The 17,590-nt window shown below is 36.2% G+C and overlaps 5 protein-coding genes across 7 annotated transcripts; 4 read left to right on the top strand and 1 right to left on the bottom strand.

The window, feature by feature from the left end:
- Window positions 1–214: 214 nt before the first annotated feature.
- LOC108871188 lies at window positions 215–1,146 on the top strand. The gene is made up of 3 exons (XM_018657365.1): window positions 215–611; window positions 707–880; window positions 1,055–1,146. Exons 1-3 carry the CDS (start codon window positions 215–217, stop codon window positions 1,144–1,146), a joined length of 663 nt encoding a protein of 220 aa, XP_018512881.1.
- A 1,220-nt stretch (window positions 1,147–2,366) lies between these two features.
- Window positions 2,367–3,324, top strand: LOC103860601 (17.4 kDa class III heat shock protein). Its single transcript, XM_009138237.3, has 2 exons — window positions 2,367–2,627; window positions 2,854–3,324. The coding sequence occupies exons 1-2, from the start codon at window positions 2,430–2,432 to the stop codon at window positions 3,025–3,027; spliced, it is 372 nt and encodes a 123-aa protein (XP_009136485.1). The 5' UTR covers window positions 2,367–2,429; the 3' UTR covers window positions 3,028–3,324.
- A 668-nt stretch (window positions 3,325–3,992) lies between these two features.
- LOC103860600 (autophagy-related protein 3) lies at window positions 3,993–6,212 on the top strand. Of its 2 annotated transcripts, XM_018657441.2 has the most exons (9): window positions 3,995–4,292; window positions 4,517–4,587; window positions 4,674–4,790; window positions 4,851–5,017; window positions 5,101–5,174; window positions 5,288–5,339; window positions 5,463–5,528; window positions 5,635–5,762; window positions 5,855–6,212. In XM_018657441.2, the coding sequence occupies exons 1-9, from the start codon at window positions 4,135–4,137 to the stop codon at window positions 5,949–5,951; spliced, it is 930 nt and encodes a 309-aa protein (XP_018512957.1). In that variant the 5' UTR covers window positions 3,995–4,134; the 3' UTR covers window positions 5,952–6,212. The 2 variants fall into 2 exon arrangements, with proteins under 2 accessions (XP_033142392.1, XP_018512957.1); XM_033286501.1 differs by lacking the exon at window positions 4,517–4,587 and having other exon boundaries at window positions 3,993–4,292.
- On the bottom strand, window positions 6,206–13,219 carry LOC103861118. 2 transcript variants are annotated; one of them, XM_033286502.1, is made up of 4 exons: window positions 7,130–13,219; window positions 6,878–7,052; window positions 6,698–6,789; window positions 6,206–6,619 (listed from the first exon to the last, which is right to left on the bottom strand). In XM_033286502.1, the coding sequence occupies exons 1-4, from the start codon at window positions 7,402–7,404 to the stop codon at window positions 6,346–6,348; spliced, it is 816 nt and encodes a 271-aa protein (XP_033142393.1). In that variant the 5' UTR covers window positions 7,405–13,219; the 3' UTR covers window positions 6,206–6,345. The 2 variants fall into 2 exon arrangements, with proteins under 2 accessions (XP_033142393.1, XP_018512958.1); XM_018657442.2 differs by having other exon boundaries at window positions 6,206–6,620; window positions 6,705–6,789.
- Window positions 13,220–13,561: 342 nt separating this feature from the next.
- LOC103860599 (leucine-rich repeat receptor-like protein kinase TDR) lies at window positions 13,562–17,234 on the top strand. The gene is made up of 2 exons (XM_009138233.3): window positions 13,562–16,426; window positions 16,633–17,234. The coding sequence occupies exons 1-2, from the start codon at window positions 13,810–13,812 to the stop codon at window positions 17,064–17,066; spliced, it is 3,051 nt and encodes a 1,016-aa protein (XP_009136481.1). The 5' UTR covers window positions 13,562–13,809; the 3' UTR covers window positions 17,067–17,234.
- Window positions 17,235–17,590: the final 356 nt, after the last annotated feature.

Below are 17,590 nucleotides of genomic sequence, written 5' to 3'. Positions count from 1 at the left end.
GAATTTTAGAAATTTATATAAAAATAGTATTATTGAACTTGTAATTTTAAATTGTAATTTTAATTCAATGTTAAATTTGAGTAGTTTTGTGGTGATTTTAATGTATATTAATGGAGTTTCTCAGTTAAAAAATATAAATCTTATTAGAATGTTCTAATTAAAATCAATGTAACATTTTTGGTCTATCAAAGAAACTACTACGAAAGGTTTTTGGATGTGGCTCAAGTTGGTGAAGCTTCGAGACAAGGCAGAGGATTTCCACAAGATGCAAGTAGGTGATGGAAACAATACTTCTTTTTGGTTTGACTCCTGGTCTAGTATGGAAAGGCTATATGATTTGTTTGGCTCACACGGTAGTATTGATATGGGAGTACCATTGATTACAACTGTAGATGGGGCTCTGAGAAACCGAAGGAGGCGAAGGCATAGGGTTGATGTGCTTAATGAAGTAGAAAAAATTTGTGAGGATCAGAGGCTGAAGCTCACTGGAGACGCAGATATAGCACTTCGGAAACAGAGTGAAGGAAAGTACAAAGCTGTTTTCAAGACAAAACAGACATGGAAACTCATTCGAAAAGAGGATCCTCCGGTTCATGGTGGAAGAGCATCTGGTTTAGACATCATATTCCAAAATATGCTTTCCTTCATTGGCTAGCAATTCAAAATAGATTATCAACAGGAGATCGCATGCTGGCTTGAAATGTAGGAGCTAATTCATCATGTGTTCTCTGTCAGAATGTGATGGAATCAAGAGATAATCTCTTCTTTGAGTGTAGTTACTCGGCAGAAGTCTGGTCGAAACTGATGCAAGGTTTGCTGCAGAACTCGTTCACAACTCTGTGGTTGGAGCTGATGGTGTTGGTTATGGATACTAATGGAGGTTTGTTGGAAAGGTTCCTCACTCGATACACATTGCAAGTAATTGTTTCATTCCTATGGCGGAAGAGAAATGAAAGAAGACATGGTGCATGGTGGTACACCCATATTGGTAGGTCCCCTGGTGAAGTAATCGATAGACAATTCAGAAACAAATGTTTTTCATTGCGACAAATAGGAGACTTGAAGTATATGGGAGCGTTAACATTGTGGCTTGCCTTCAAGGTTAACGTTTCCGTATACTTCAAGTCATATTTGGATTGTAACTAAGTTCTAGCTTTCTCAAAAAAAAACACTTGTTGTAAACAAAGTAGGCTTTTGAATAAATCTATACTATTATTTGCGAAGTAAATTTTTGGAATCGAGCTCTCACGTTAAAAGTTAGAGCGGTTAATATCTATAATACCCTTAATGAATTTTCTAAATAATTAATTATATAATCAAAAACGAATTTTAATTAATCTATACTATTATTTGCGAAGTAAAATTTTGGAATCGAGCTCTCACGTTAAAAGTTAGAGCGGTTAATATCTATAATACCCTTAATGAATTTTCTAAATAATTAATTATATAATCAAAAACGAATTTTAATTAATAATATTAACTTTTTGGAAATAAGATAATTCTTATATATTGTGTTGTTATCTTAAAACATATTTTTCAATTATAAAATTTAAAAATAAACTATAAAAAATTATAATAAATTCAGTGGTTAAAGTCAATGTTATCTTTAATAAATTTTAATTAATTATACTATTATTTGCGAAGTAAATTTTTGGAATCGAGCTCTCACGTTAAAAGTTAGAGCGGTTAATATCTATAATACCCTTAATGAATTTTATATATAATTAATTATATAACCAAAAACAAATTTTTATTAATAATATTAACTTTTTTAAAAATAAGATAAGTCTTATATATTGTGTTGTTATCTTAAAACATATTTTTCAATTATAAAATTTAAAAAGAAACTATAAAACAATTATAATAAATTCAGTGGTTAAAGTCAATGTTATCTTTAATAAATTTTAATTAAACATATATATTTAATTAGATTTTTGTCATATATATATATATATATATGTTTGATTTAATTTTTTTGAAAACATAAATAATAAGTTATTATGATGGTTTTTGAATTAATAAAAAATAAACTAATAAATATTTGTTAAACGATTAAGCCCGCATATGCGGGCAAGACACCTAGTTTGTATATATAAAGTTAAATGCTGGCCTTGATAAAAAAAAAATGCTGGCCCAAAAATGGACAGATAGAAGAAATAATTCAGATCCAATGGGCTATATCGTCATAACTTTAAAGGCCCATAGAAATGGACTGATGACTGATGAGGCTGAAGCATCTTATAGTGTCAGGTCAGTGTCTACCATTATTGATACGCGTAAACCACTCGCACATTCTAGATTTATCCATCTGGAACTTTCCAGCTTATTGGTTCATCTCTCTTTATAAGTTTGAAGCTAAGCATCACTCTTATTCAAAACGAAGCAGAAGCCAACAATCATAAGAAGATTCGTTCCGAAAGACAAGAGAAATGAGTGCTGTTGCAATTAACCACTTGTTCGGTTTGCCTGAGACCATCGAGAAGCTGATCTTCCCGACTTCCCGCTCCGGTGAAGGTAACGAGACTCGAGGAGGAAGCAACAACAACATCCCAATTGACATTCTTGAATCTCCCAAAGAGTACATCTTCTACGTCGACATCCCCGGAATCTCCAAATCCGACATCCAGGTATTGTAAAACAGAGTACGGTTTAATATGCTGAACCGACCGGTTTAATATTCTGTTATTGGTTTATTAGTTTGTTACCACTCTTTCTTCAGTATAAATATAAGAAGAGTGATCATTATAAACGTTTATTTTAATCAGAAATTAAGAGATTAATTATCTTATCTCATATTGTATAACCACCGAACCGATAGACATGTGTAATGGTTTCGTCTGATTATTTGAATAGGTGACTGTAGAGGAAGAGAGGACGCTGGTGATAAAGAGTAACGGGAAGAGGAAGAGAGAGGATCATGACGAGAGCGAAGAAGGATGCAAGTACATAAGGCTAGAGAGGAGACTTCCTCAGAATCTCGGAAGACGGAAGAAGAAGAAGAAGAAAGTGGCGGAGACTTACGTTTGACTTGATAAACGGTGCCTCGGCTCAACGGGACTTGGGGAAGGAAGCCTCATACTCTGGGATCGATCAGTCGAAGCGAGTAGCTGCTGCTGCAGCAGGACGAATGAATAGCTTCAGTTCTCGTCTCTTCTCTGTTTGATTTTCCGAGAAAACTGCCTCCAGAAAATAATTAGAGAGCGAGAGAGAGAGAGGAGAACAAATCAAATAATTTCGTTTGTTAATTGTATGCGCTGTGTTATTGACAAGTTGTTTGATATTTTTCTGTTAATACTATAGTAATATACTGGAGATCTTAAATGAGACTGGTGACCAAATAGCTCTGATATAAGATAATCAATTATAATGCTATAAACTTTGTGATCTAACTACCATTCACTGCCGAGCAGTGCCCATTGGAAAAATACTCAAAAACCGTGTTTAAACAAATATTGGAATACTCAAAAATACTCAAAAACAGTGTTTAAACCGTAGTTAAAGTCAATGTTATCTTAAATATTTTAATTAACTATACTATTATTTGCAAAGTAAATTTTTGGAATCGAGTTCTCATGTTAAAAGTTAGAGCGATTAATATCTATAATACCTTTAATGAATTTTATATATAATTAATTATATTATCAAAAACGAATTTTTATTAATAATATTAACTTTTTTAAAAATAAGATAATTCTTATATATTGTGTTATTATCTTAAAATTTTTGTCATATATATATATGTTTGATTTATTTTTTTTTAAAACATAAATAATAAGTTATTATGATGGTTTTTGAATTAATAAAAAATAAACTAATAAATATTTGTAAAACGATTAAGCCCGCATATGCGGGCAAGACACCTAGTTTAACATATATTCAAAAAAAAAAAATCAATGTAACATTCGTAATCCACTTAAATTATTTAAAAACTCTTTAAAACTAAAATATAAAAAGAAAGGGGCAAAACGTAAATATATAAAAGTAGGAGGATCAATGAAGACGGAATCTTCTAAGATAGCTTGTGCACAGAATCGAATCTCCGATTAAGAAGTCGTCTTCCATACGAGAAGAATAATCCTTCTCTCGACAACAACTAAAACTTGATCAGATTCTCCAATTCATCGCGAGATTAAAATGTTTACGCAGAAGCTTCATGAAGCATACAAAGGCACGGTGGAGAGATTCACAGGTCCTCGTACGACCTCGGCCTTCAAGGAGAAGGGAGTCCTCAGCGTCAGCGAGTTCGTCCTCGCCGGCGATAATCTCGTCTCCAAGTGCCCTACCTGGTCTTGGTTAGTCAAAAATGTTTTATTGATGAATGTGAATTACAAAGTCGCGATTTTTAATTTTTGAGGTTTGTGAATTTCGCAATTATACGATATGGGTTAGCTGTAAACTCGATCTTCGAGGTATATGGGTGATGGGTTTCTCTGGTTTGGGGATAAAGTTATTGACTTTTAGTGTTTTATATACTAGTTTGTGAGATTGTGATGAGATCAAGTTGATGTTTAACTAGGGAATCTGGTGACCCAAGCAAGAGGAAGTCATACTTACCCACCGAGAAACAGTTTTTGATTACTAGAAATGGTGAATTTGAGCTTTTTTTTTATGTTTGATTTGTTGTGTTATGTATGGACATTTCTCTTTAAGTTTTTATTGGGTTGAATGAACAGTACCTTGTCTACGGAGAGCTGCATCTGTGGCAGAGGAATACGAAGCTGCGGGAGGGGAAGTGTTGGTTGATGATGAAGATGATGATGGTTGGCTGGCAACTCATGGGAAACCCAAAGGTGAATGTTAGTTTTGTGCCTCACTTTCCTCATGGTTTAATGTTTTGTCTTTGATTTTAGATAAAGGCAGTGAAGATGAGAACTTGCCGTCCATGGATGCCTTGGATATAAACGAGAAAAGAGGTATACGATCAATACCTACCTATTTTGGAGCTGAGGAGGAGGATGATGATATTCCAGATATGGAAGAGTTTGATGAGGCTGACAATATGGTGGAAAATGATCCGGTGAGTTTATTTTCTTCTTCGTTACTAATTACTATCTCATGTGACTTCCAGTTGACAAATCTTTTATCTTCCTTTGAGTCTAGGCAACTTATCTTGTGGCTCATGAACCTGATGACGATAACATTCTCCGAACTCGTACATATGATATCAGCATAACGTAAGCATCCTGTCTTAACATACCCAACGAATCTCTCTCACTGCTTTATTGTCTAGATTCTCACTCATTCTTTTGGATTAATAGCAAACTCATAACACTTCACTTTGGTTCAGGTATGATAAGTATTTCCAAACTCCTCGTGTTTGGCTGACCGGTTATGATGAGGTCTGCATCTTATTTAATTCCTGTTTCTTTTTTATTTTTCATCTTAGAACTCTTGGATTTTGCTGCTTGTTTATGCTCTTTTTATCTATCTTAAGAGCTGTGATGTATCCATCTATCTTGTAGTCAAGGATGCTGCTGCAACCTGAACTTGTAATGGAGGATGTAAGCCAAGACCATGCTCGTAAGACGGTAAAAATGAGACGAAGCTAAATAAAACTTTGTAAATTCTCTGAGTCTGACCAATGTAGTAGATTAATTGTGCAATCCTCTGTTAAAAAAAAAAAAACTACAACAGGTGACAATTGAAGATCATCCACACTTGCCTGGGAAACATGCTTCAGTCCATCCATGTCGACATGGAGCTGTTATGAAGAAGATCATTGATGTATTAATGTCGCGTGGAGTAGAACCTGAAGTTGACAAGTGAGAGAGTGGTTTATATTGCAAAAAAACAGCTCTTCTTATAGTTCATTTGGGCCTTTTGCTGATTACACCATTTTGCTATTCTTTTCCAGGTACCTATTCCTGTTCTTGAAGTTCATGGCATCAGTTATTCCAACGATCGAGTATGATTACACAATGGACTTTGATCTCGGTAGCTCAAGCACCTAAAATACCAGGGTGAAAGCAATCACTGGTGTCGTCATGGATGGCTTGGTGGCTCTGCACTGTACATAAAAACTCTCATAATTTCCTTTTCTCTTCAAAAGAAACTGTAAGGTGTTGTGTTGTGTTTTGATCACTCGTTCATCTGAAGTTTATGCAGCAGATCAATTGTAATTTGCTATTGATCAGAACTGATTTCAAAGTCGTTCAGAAAACAAAATGTGAATGTAACTTTATTCTTACATCTAATTTAGCTGGGATTAATGATTTCAAATGATGTATATGTTGTGTTTGAAATCACTGTTTTTCTTTTATTACAACAAATAGTAGCACAAGGATCACAGCTGCAGAAATCTCTTATACAATTGTAACGCAGGCGATGGACCATGAGTGTTTTATACTATCTAGCTTTTGTGGCTCTGGTTACAAACACGATAAGCAGAACAACAATGGTGAGCAGAACCGTCATCTGAAGCTTCTCCATCGCTGGCGCAGCACCTGTGGCTAACACAACCGTCTCATCTCCAGGAACAACCGTATCATCATCTCCACTGAAGAGGTCGGTGACGTACTTTGTGACTACTTCCATTGCGTCCATGATTTTGACGGCACTTCTCTGAAGCAGCCTCCTTATGAAGTTCACGGTTATACCAGAGTCTTCTTCTGAACTCTCAGCTGCGTTATAAAATTCAATGAAAACTCTTCACATAATCATCATCATTTATAACCAACAACAGTCCACTTTTATATTTCTCTTACCGTTGGTAATGAGCTCACGGACAACCTCATTGTTCATCACCGCATCCCAAACAGCCCTGTCTGAAGCCAATGACATAACCATTCTCTGCAAACAACATTAGACACCAAATGTTTCTTTTCAAACATCTTTAGCAAATGATGGAACTCAAGACAGCTATCAAACAATACAGAACCTGAACTGAGGGATCCGTCTGAAACATATGAAAGGCGTCGTAGAATCTGTCCAGCATATAAGGCTGCAGAAGACTAGTATTGCAGAGCTGCAATGGAGGCTCAATCCAATCTACAAACTCCGACTGATCTGAAACTTGGTCTTCTGATTTATCACCATCAGCTTCATTGAACATCCTAACATATAAAGATGACTTCCTTTTTAATCTTGAGAACCCTTAATACATGTAAAGAAACAACCTTTCAAAACTCACAGTTGAAGTGCAGAGAAAGCATGCTCAACTTCCTCAATCTCCGGAGCTTTATCCTCTCTTTCAACAGCCACCCACTCAAACTCATCCTCCTCCTCAAACGAATCAATCACCGGCTCAGCTCTCTCCACCGATGTGGAAGAAGAGACAGAGGACGAGGAAACTGATGGTGACATGGATGGTTTCTTATTGCCGAGATTGGTCGCTGTAGCAGCACCAGCTTCTTCGAAAGTCTCCAGCTGCTCTCCGCCGCCACCGTTAAGGATTCTGATGTCCATTTTCGCCGCCTAGTTTTCTTGCTCTGTAAGCCGGAAACGGCGCTTACTATTACTTGCAAGTTATTACAAAAGTGTTTAATAATGGAACAGTTATTATTTTTCTTACATATTTATTTTAAGGTCTCATACTTTTGTACGTTTCTAAATTAGCCGTATACTTGTACAATATGAATAAACAAACCCGTTACCTTTATAATTGCTCTTTAAACCCGTAATCGGGCCAGATCGTCGTGGAGCTCCATAGTAAAGGTTGCACATTATTGTGATTATGAAATCCCGTATCCAACTCTGTATTATCCGATTATTAATACGATATTGTCCACTTTGGGCTTAATTGGCAAGCCCGCATGGATTTACTTTTGGTTTCCATCCCAAAAGGTCTCGTACTATTAGAGTTGAACATCTCTTTATATATTAGACACTCCTTGTCTAATTTTCCAATGTGGGACTTAGTTTGTTATATCACATTCTCCCCTTCAAACTAAGGATCACTTTCATCTCGTGTCCCACAACTGACTTCCAAAATCTTCTGACTTGATTTCTGCCACACACCTCTCATTCCTAACTCATAGGATACTCATTCATCACTCATTTATCACTCAAAGGGTATTTCGATCTTTCTTGCAGATTTCTCGTCAACCGGCTCTGATACCAATTGTTGGGATTGTGAAATCTCGTGTCCAACTATGTATTATCCGATTAGTACGATATTGTCCACTTTGGGCCTAATTGGCAAGCCCGCATGGATTTACTTTTGGTTTCCATCCCAAAAGGCCTCGTACTATTAGAGTTGGACATCTCTTTATATATTAGACACTCCTTGTCTAATTCTCCAATTTGAGACTTAGTTTGTTATATCACACACATCAGATAAAATTATCATGGAAGTTGGTTTATTAACACTAATAAATATTGTTATGAAATAAGAATATGTTGTTTGAACTTTGAATTAGGATAAAACAGTCATACTGTTGTAGCCGGAATCAAAGACAAAAAATAAGAATTGTCATATGAAAGTTATAAAATGTTCGAAAATATTTGATTTTATACTGTGAATGAAAGTCTTGATTCTGATAAGAAAGGTAACGAAGTGTTACCATAATCTTAAGTTACAAAAAAAAAAGTGTTACCATAATCTTTGAGCTTATACTACTATCTCAGAGTGCAGATATAAAAAGAAAATGTTTTGTTGCTAGCTAAAGGCATCGAAGAATATTACAATAATCTTTAGGACTTCCGGATGTGGTTACTACAGTTTGTAACCCACCAGTTCTTATTAATATAAACTTCATGTTGTAAATAAACTTTGACCCCACTTAGAATGTAAACTGCAATCTTCAGGTTCCAAGTTCCTACTTGTTATTTGGTTGTGGAAAATGACTTTTCCACCGTTTCAACGACCAAATCATTTATAATTTGGTTGTATACGAAACAATCTCAAGATCTATATGTTTTTTCCTCATCTTTCTGTTGATAGGGTTTCAGAAGTTACCATTTCTGTCTATTCAAGTCTTTCCAAAATGTTGGTTCCACAAGATACGAGAAAAACTGGTTAATTCTTATCTCGTAATATATGAACAACTTGGGCCCGTTATAATTCAGAACTCATAAGCTAGGATTCAAGAAATGTATATATTGTGTGTTAATACACAAAATTAATTGTGTAGACTACTAACTTCAGTTTTTACATCAGCTTCAGCTTATAGAAGAGTGAATAAGAACAAAAATCCACTCTGGTTACAGAAAAAAGGAAAGGTCAATGGGCATATGGGCTGTCCTCCAACTCTCCACCATTTTCACCCCACAATCATAACATTTTGTTTTGAAAATGTGGCATAAATTAAAGAAAAGACAAGGTTTTGTAATGAAAATGATGATTAGGGTTGTTGATTCAGAATCCCGTGGGAATGAATACTCATCTATTTCCAAAAAGTATACCATCTCTTTTCCATGAACAACATGATTACATATTTTGATAAATTAATTTTGTTTGTTTTTGTTCATTGGCTCTACCATCTAATCTGCTTAACAACTTTGAAAATGTTATGGAATTTCATAGGTGAATGATAATGCATTATTGCCACTTTAAATGTGCTCATAACTTCAAGCTAAAGCGTCTCTGTGCCCACAACACATATGACAAAATAAAAGCATGGGCCATGTATATTAAATTTGTTCAAATATTATAAACTAATACGAGTGTCTTAACAAGAAAAAAACTAATACGGGTCAGACTGCTTAAACTATATGGCAAAACTGACATCTAATCTGGCTTTATGTGAGGAATATGGAAATTAGTGTCAAATCATCTTCTGTTAATTGTGATGGGGTTGACAAAAAAAAAAAACTTTTCAACCATATAAGCGAAAGTGTTTGTTTATCCTTTGAGAAAATGTATATACTACACACAAAATTAACTGATTGAAGTTACGGATAAAATATTTGTTCATCTAATAAATGGCTACATGATAATTATTTATTTATTTCAATATAAATGTATGTATTTATTTTTAGATTGTGAGTGTAACTCCTTTTGCATAATTAACTTAGATATTATTGACGTTCCGTAGTTAGTTGTTTTATTTGAACTAGTTAGTTCATTTTGAACAAAATTAAAGCTCATATGGACTTTACATTGTCATTTTATAGTATATAAATACATTAATCATATGATTTGTAATAAGAGATTGAAAAGGAATGAGGCTTGATATTCACACTATGACAAATCGTTTCATTATGAACATGAAATAAAATCGAAAAGTGTGATATAACAAATGTCAAATAAAATAACACTAACGGTGGTATTTCTAATAAAAAAAGTTTATAAAAAGTAGTCACATTATATCATATTATATATTGAAATGGCCTCACTCCCATCAATCGTTATCTTTTTCTCTTTATTTCATCCTCTTGTTTACTTTTGAAGAATGTTCAATTCTTTCATCATTCTCTTGAGGAAACTTTTATTACTATTGTTCCTTTCTAATCCACCTTTTTTTGTTTGTAGTGTACTTCCAAATTTAAATAATTTTCCTCTAATCCGTTGTTAAATTTTTAAGAGTATTTATACATATTAAAATATGATAATTAGTTATATTAAATTTGTTATATAATTTTATTGTATATTTTCTAGTTACCGTCAACCAATTATATTTAATCAATTTACATATTTTTAATTATTATTATTTTTTAAATACAAAATATCTTAAAATATAGAAAATTTTTTTTTGTGAAACCAGAAAAAATATATAAAAATGAATATGTTTTACATATACAAACAAAATAACTTGAATACATATATCCAATCAAAATCTTTATGTCTAACTCAATTCGAAATACTTAGCTGCTGTTCAAACATTTTTTAATAGTGGGATTTAATCCCGTTATTGTGTAAGAAAACTTTCCAATATAATTTCACCAAGAAATCACAATCCAGCACCGAAACATTTCGAACATTACTATCATTAAAATATTTTTTCTTACCATCATGAAATGTTGTGTATTTTAATGTATAAACACGATTTTCTTCCTACCAAATGTTAAAAATATATAATAATGATTCCGTCATAAGCAAACGTTCAATCCTATTTCTCTTTGACACTTCAGTTTGTGTGCGGATTCTTTCAAAAAACAAATGGTAAAACCCTCATTCTGTGTAAGTCTAAATATTTTAGTCAACCTCTAAACCTAAGAATCCTTGCATTTAATAAAACAAACCAAGAACACCTGCATCCAAACCAAGAGCACCTGCACTGCATCAAACTCTAATTCATATTGCAAAATCTCATATATCCTATAGTTCAGTTGGGGGTGGAACCGTCATATGATAAAAGGCAAAACATACTACACTGTTGTTGCGAAAAAGACACGCGTGACAACAAAACACTAACAAAAGAGAAATCAAATGACGCATGCTTCTACACATTTATTCTCATTATTGCTATCTATTTATTTTTTACAAAAGAATTCAGAAAATTTTGGACCATTGGTCCTAATAGGACGAGTTTGTAAAACGTATATCATTCTACTTCAAGGCTACATTTTTTTTTTTTGAGAAATCAAGGCTACATTATATTCATATAGGCTATAAAATCATTTGAACGTAAAATAAACACTTCACGCAAATGCATGTGTATATTCATACTGTGCATGCAGCGATGTTAGGATATAAGGAAAATGAAACTACATGCAGTATAATGTGTGTATTTTTTCAAAAAAAAATGTCTATCATTTTGTGTTCGCAGTTAATTAATGCATTTTGCTCACCGCTCATGTATGTACCTTGGAGATTTTATACATTGGCGATAATTTAGGTGATTAGTTGAAGATTAATGATGATAGTTTTTGAACTTTTAGGGGTAAATGGAATATATGTGAGATATTAGTTTCACCCAGCCTGATGATGAAAAGTGAATCTATAATGGCAAGCAACCATCATTACACAATCCTTATAATGCCTCTAAGTCAATTTCTACAGCTATAACTTTATATATACAGCACTGACAAAAATAATACTATATTGTTTTCTCAAAGAATGTTAACAATGAAAATAAATAATATATAATAAGAGAAAGCCATCGTGTCCGAAAAATATACAAGAAAAAGGCAAAGTTTGGATCTCCTCCTAGCAGTATTAAATGTTTAAAATGAGACCAAAAATATCTAAAGTAGAAAAGAAACCTGTGATCAGAGCCGGTCATTTAAAATCGGAAGCAAAAAAAAAATGTGGCTAACCACTGATAGTCCAACCCAGAAAATGAAGAATGGGAGATATGTGAGCTTTGCCACTAAACTAAGGAGAATTTTGAAAATATGTCGCCGGAATTTATTCATAAAATAAACAGCCGCAAGCAACTGCTTCACTCGTTTGATGCCAGGATCGGCTGTGCATGTGATTGAGATCTTTTAAAAAATACATGAAAAATGTTAGAAACCATGAATTTAAATAAATGTCCATTATGACAAACTTACAATCACATATATACACTTGTAGATCATTTTATTTTTTGACTAACACACTTGTAGATTAATCAAAATGAGATAAAAGTATGTTTTTAGTAGAACATGACCATGTCATTGAGCTATCTTAAGAATTACATGAAAATGTTACAGAGTGAATATAAAAATATTTCATAATGTTGTTAATTTATTTGAAAATTAACCGAATTCGTAAATAAGACATGCAAGACAACTAATTGAAAAGATTCTTTTTTAACTAATCTACAGTGATCTAATAGCTATATAAAGGAGTCATTATGCAAACCAAAAGAACAATATGTACATCTTTTCACTAAGATTTCAATGATAATGATAAGATTATTGTGTCAACTAATTGAAAGCAAGTAACTCTGGGTTATTTGTTTTTATTTATTAAAAGTACTAAAGAGATGCACGCGTATATCTAATCGACTATACGTATGAACTGAATGGTGTGATGGATTGCTTGAAGCCTTGAAGAACCTTGAATCTTTTTGGGCGCCAGAATTGGTGTTCGAATAAATCATACTAGTTTGAATGTATTTTTTATAAATAAATAAAAATTTCGTATTTAATAAATATACAAAGTGGGCTTTGAGAGTTAGTGGAGTAACAGAGGAATTTAGCTTTATTGGATCCTGTGAGTGACTGAGATACATACAGCCCACTTTCACTTACTTATATACACATTTCTTGTGTGTGTATGTATGTATGCATGTTCTATACATTCCAATAAACATTCAATTTGTCTGCAAATGGTTTCAAAAAGAAAACCAAAAATGGAAAAATAATTTAAAAGAGGTAAAAATAAGATGCAGACAAATCTAAAATGTAAATAATGTATTTTTAATAAGAATGAGTGGCATGTTGATTTGGTTTCTGATTTTCAAAGATCTCCACCCAGAAGCCAGTATTGTAATTTGTATGATGGGAACAAAAAAATAGACCTATATAATGCATGCATATTATAAAATAGTTTGACAAATAATGTTTTATTAAATAAAACAAAATTGTAATTAGTAATTCATAGGAATTTTGTTTGCTCAACAATTACAAACAAATGGATTATAAATATTAATTGTTTATGTATGACATAACAGAATGCCTTAACCAACAACCAATAAAGAAGGAACAAGTATTAAAATAAGAAGTAAGTAATTTTGAAAAAGGTAAGAAAAGTAAAAGAAGAGTGGAAAATGGATTGAGTTCGTCTTTTCTTTTCTTCCCCACACAAACCATAATGCCTTAACCAACAAAAGCCAGACCATTAGACGCACTCCACAATCATCACCTTCATGATGACTTCTTCTCTTCTCCTTCTTCACCTTCTTCAAACCCTTATATCCACCATTGTTAACCCTAAAGCCTTTCTCAACTTCACCTCACTTATTCAGACAATCTTTTCACTTTCTTCTTCCTAAAAAAGCCATGAACAAGAAGAACACTTCTCTTTCTCTTGTTCATCTCTTTATCCTTCTTCTTCCTTTCTCTTCCTTATCTCTCAAGCTTTCACCTCAGCTCTCCTCTCTCATTTCCCTCAAAACATCTCTCTCCTCCTCCCCCTCTGCCTTTCAAGACTGGAAAGTCACCGATAACCAAAACGGCGCCGTTTGGTGTTCTTGGTCCGGTGTAGTCTGCGACAATGCAACGGCTCAAGTCATTTCTCTTGACCTCTCTAACCGGAACCTCACAGGCCATCTTCCTCAACAGATTCGTTACTTGTCATCAAGCTTGCTCTACTTGAACCTCAGTAAGAACTCCTTGGTGGGTCCGTTTCCCACTTCTCTCTTTGACCTCACCAAGCTCACCACTCTTGACATCAGCCATAACTCCTTTGAATCAAGTTTCCCTCCTGGAATCTCCAAGCTCAAGTTCTTAAGAGTCTTCAACGCCTTCAGCAACAACTTCGAAGGCTTGTTGCCTCTGGAAGTGGCTCGTCTCCGTTTCTTGGAAGAGCTTAACCTCGGTGGTAGCTACTTCGAAGGAGAGATACCTGCAGCTTACGGTGGTTTACAGAGACTAAAGTTTATCCATTTAGCCGGAAACCTTCTCGGAGGCGCTTTACCTCCGAGATTAGGCTTCCTACCAAACCTCCAACACATCGAGATCGGTTACAATCAGTTCACAGGAAACATACCTTCTGAATTCTCATCACTCTCGAATCTTAAGTACCTTGACGTCTCCAACTGCACCCTCTCTGGCTCTCTCCCTCAAGAACTCGGAAACCTCACAAAGCTCGAGACTTTGCTCCTCTTCTTCAACGGCTTCACCGGCGCAATCCCAGAGAGTTTCAGCAACTTAAAATCTCTAAAGTCACTAGATTTATCAAGCAACCAGCTCTCAGGCACCATCCCTCCAGGCTTCTCCTCCTTAAAGAATCTCACGTGGTTTAGCGTAATCAGCAACAATCTCTCGGGGGAAGTCCCCGAAGGCATCGGGGAGCTCCCGGAGCTAACCACATTGTCTCTCTGGAACAACAACTTCACCGGAGCTTTACCGCAGAAGCTCGGAACAAACGGAAAGCTCGAGACTTTAGACGTCTCAAACAACTCATTCACCGGAACCATCCCTCCTTCTCTCTGCAACGGCAACAAGCTTTACAAACTCATCCTCTTCTCCAACAACCTCGAAGGCCAGCTCCCAAAGAGCTTAACAACCTGCACGTCTCTCTGGAGGTTCAGGACTCAAAACAACAGACTAAACGGCACCATACCGTTAGGATTCGGCTCTCTTGACAACCTCACGTTCGTAGACCTGAGCAGCAACAGATTCACCGACCAGATTCCATCGGACTTCGCCGAAGCTCCTGTTCTTCAGTACTTGAACCTCTCCTGCAACTCGTTCCACAGCAGATTACCGGAGAATATCTGGAAAGCTCCCAACTTGCAGATCTTCTCGGCGAGTTTCAGCGACGTGATCGGTGAGGTTCCAAACTACGTGGGATGCAAGAGCTTCTACAGGGTTGAGCTGCAAGGAAACTCGCTCAACGGGACCATCCCTTGGGACATAGGACACTGCGAAAAGCTTCTCTCTTTGAACCTCAGCCGCAACTACTTAACCGGAATCATCCCCTGGGAGATTTCCACGCTTCCTTCCATTGCTGACGTGGATCTTTCTCGTAACCTCTTAACCGGTACGATCCCCTCCGACTTCGGAAGCTCCAAAACCATAACGACTTTCAACGTTTCGTTTAATCAGTTAACCGGTCCGGTTCCGACCGGTTCGTTCACGCATTTGAATCCGTTGTTCTTCTCCTCTAACGAGGGGCTGTGCGGAGACGTGCTAAGGAAGCCTTGCGGCTCCGATACGGAACCGGAGATTTACGGCCGGAAGAAAACCGCCGGAGCTATAGTCTGGATAATGGCGGCGGCCATCGGCGCCGCGTTCTTCCTCCTCGTCGCCGCCGCTCGGTGCTTCAAGAAAAGCAAAGTCGACGGCGGAGAGGTAGGACCGTGGAAGCTGACGGCGTTCCAGAGGCTGAACTTCACGGCGGACGACGTCGTCGAGTGTCTCTCGAAGACGGACAACATCCTCGGGATGGGGTCGACGGGGACGGTGTACAAGGCCGAGATGCCGAACGGGGAGGTCATCGCGGTGAAGAAGCTCTGGGGGAAGAACAAGGAGAACGGGAAGATCCGGCGGCGGAAGAGCGGCGTGCTCGCGGAGGTCGACGTGTTAGGCCACGTGCGCCACCGGAACATCGTGCGCCTCCTCGGATGCTGCTCGAACCGGGAGTGCACGATGCTTCTGTACGAGTACATGCCCAACGGGAGCTTGGACGATCTCCTCCACGGAGGGGATAAGACGACTAACGCGGCGGCGGAGTGGACGGCGTTGTATAATATCGCGATCGGAGTCGCTCAGGGGATTTGCTACCTCCACCACGACTGTGATCCGGTGATCGTGCACCGTGATTTGAAGCCTAGTAATATTCTCCTCGACGGGGACTTCGAGGCGCGTGTGGCGGACTTCGGCGTCGCGAAGTTGATTCAGACCGATGAGTCTATGTCCGTCGTTGCCGGATCTTACGGTTATATTGCGCCAGGTACCCTCGTTATTCTTTTTTATTACTTAATTTTCCCTCTAGTTTTAAAAATGTGTACTTTTGTCCTTTTTTTTTATTTGTCGGTTTGTTAAAACATTCTTCTTGTCGTGTGATGACGACAACCTCTGACTCTTTTATCTTGTTTTTGTTTTGGTTAGATATATGATTACGACAACCTCTGACTATATTTTGTTTTGGTTATATAGAGTATGCATACACACTACAAGTGGATAAAAAGAGTGATATCTACAGTTTTGGAGTGATACTATTAGAAATCATAACCGGAAAAAAATCGGTCGAACCGGAATTTGGAGAAGGTAATAGTATCGTGGATTGGGTTAGATCAAAGCTGAAGACAAAGGAAGATGTAGAGGAAGTGCTAGACAAAAGCAGGGGTAGGTCGTGTAGTCTCATAAGAGAAGAGATGAAACAGATGTTGAGGATTGCATTGTTGTGTACAAGTCGGAATCCAACGGATCGGCCGCCGATGAGAGATGTGTTGCTGATTCTCCAAGAGGCGAAGCCAAAGAGGAAGACAGTGGGAGATAATGTGGTTGTTCTTGGCAATGTTAGTGATGTTAATCTGGAAGGTGTTTGTGGTGGTAATGCTGGTGTTAAATGTCAGAAGATTGGAGTGTGATTTGTTGATATATCTTTGTATTTGGTGGTGCTTTGTAATGGTAGAGTTAATTTTTTTTGAATGGTGTTAAGAGTATATATATGAGTGTACTTTTTTTGCTTTTGTGTTTTATTATATGAGTGAAATATTTCGATTTTTCGTTTTTGAGGAATATCAAACAAGCTTCTACGTTTACTGGGCTAAAGAATAATTTGAGACAGGTTTTTTACGTGAAGAGTGGAACTGTCCATTTGCATGCAGCTTCATTCAGAAGATTTGAATGGCTAATTCCCTGCTAATTATCACAATGACTTTCTAGTAGTCTTCATTGACACATTACTGAAAAAGTTCTATATTCACTTCAGAGGCAACATTAGTTGCAAAATCAGTGTTTTGCTTTGGAGCAAACTAACTTGCATTGGCTTCAAGGAAAAATAATAAAATAGAATGTGAAACTGACAAAAAAAGATGATTATAGAGAATGATTTCAGACGGTTTAACACTCCCTCACCCTGCGTCCACCTTAGCATTTACATGTTAATCAA

Source organism: Brassica rapa, chromosome A03 (genome assembly GCF_000309985.2).
Source record: "Brassica rapa cultivar Chiifu-401-42 chromosome A03, CAAS_Brap_v3.01, whole genome shotgun sequence".
NCBI lineage: Eukaryota > Viridiplantae > Streptophyta > Magnoliopsida > Brassicales > Brassicaceae > Brassica > Brassica rapa.
This window is presented reverse-complemented; position numbering and strand designations above follow the sequence as displayed.

Excerpts from the sequence above, each read along its gene's own strand:
- LOC108871188 (XM_018657365.1), top strand. The coding sequence starts at position 215 with ATGTGGCTCAAGTTGGTGAAGCTTCGAGACAAGGCAGAGGATTTCCAC. Across the intron at positions 612-706 it reads TCATGGTGGAAGAGCATCTG|GAGCTAATTCATCATGTGTT; the intron begins GTTTAGACATCA and ends CTTGAAATGTAG. Across the intron at positions 881-1,054 it reads GGTTATGGATACTAATGGAG|GAGACTTGAAGTATATGGGA; the intron begins GTTTGTTGGAAA and ends TGCGACAAATAG.
- LOC103860601 (XM_009138237.3), top strand. The coding sequence starts at position 2,430 with ATGAGTGCTGTTGCAATTAACCACTTGTTCGGTTTGCCTGAGACCATC. Across the intron at positions 2,628-2,853 it reads TCTCCAAATCCGACATCCAG|GTGACTGTAGAGGAAGAGAG; the intron begins GTATTGTAAAAC and ends TTATTTGAATAG.
- LOC103860600 (XM_018657441.2), top strand. The coding sequence starts at position 4,135 with ATGTTTACGCAGAAGCTTCATGAAGCATACAAAGGCACGGTGGAGAGA. Across the intron at positions 5,175-5,287 it reads ACATATGATATCAGCATAAC|GTATGATAAGTATTTCCAAA; the intron begins GTAAGCATCCTG and ends ACTTTGGTTCAG. Across the intron at positions 5,529-5,634 it reads AAGACCATGCTCGTAAGACG|GTGACAATTGAAGATCATCC; the intron begins GTAAAAATGAGA and ends AAACTACAACAG.
- LOC103861118 (XM_033286502.1), bottom strand. The coding sequence starts at position 7,404 with ATGGACATCAGAATCCTTAACGGTGGCGGCGGAGAGCAGCTGGAGACT. Across the intron at positions 7,053-7,129 it reads GCTTTCTCTGCACTTCAACT|GATGTTCAATGAAGCTGATG; the intron begins GTGAGTTTTGAA and ends TTTATATGTTAG. Across the intron at positions 6,620-6,697 it reads CTCATTACCAACGGTAAGAG|TGAGAGTTCAGAAGAAGACT; the intron begins AAATATAAAAGT and ends TTATAACGCAGC.
- LOC103860599 (XM_009138233.3), top strand. The coding sequence starts at position 13,810 with ATGAACAAGAAGAACACTTCTCTTTCTCTTGTTCATCTCTTTATCCTT. Across the intron at positions 16,427-16,632 it reads TTACGGTTATATTGCGCCAG|AGTATGCATACACACTACAA; the intron begins GTACCCTCGTTA and ends TTGGTTATATAG.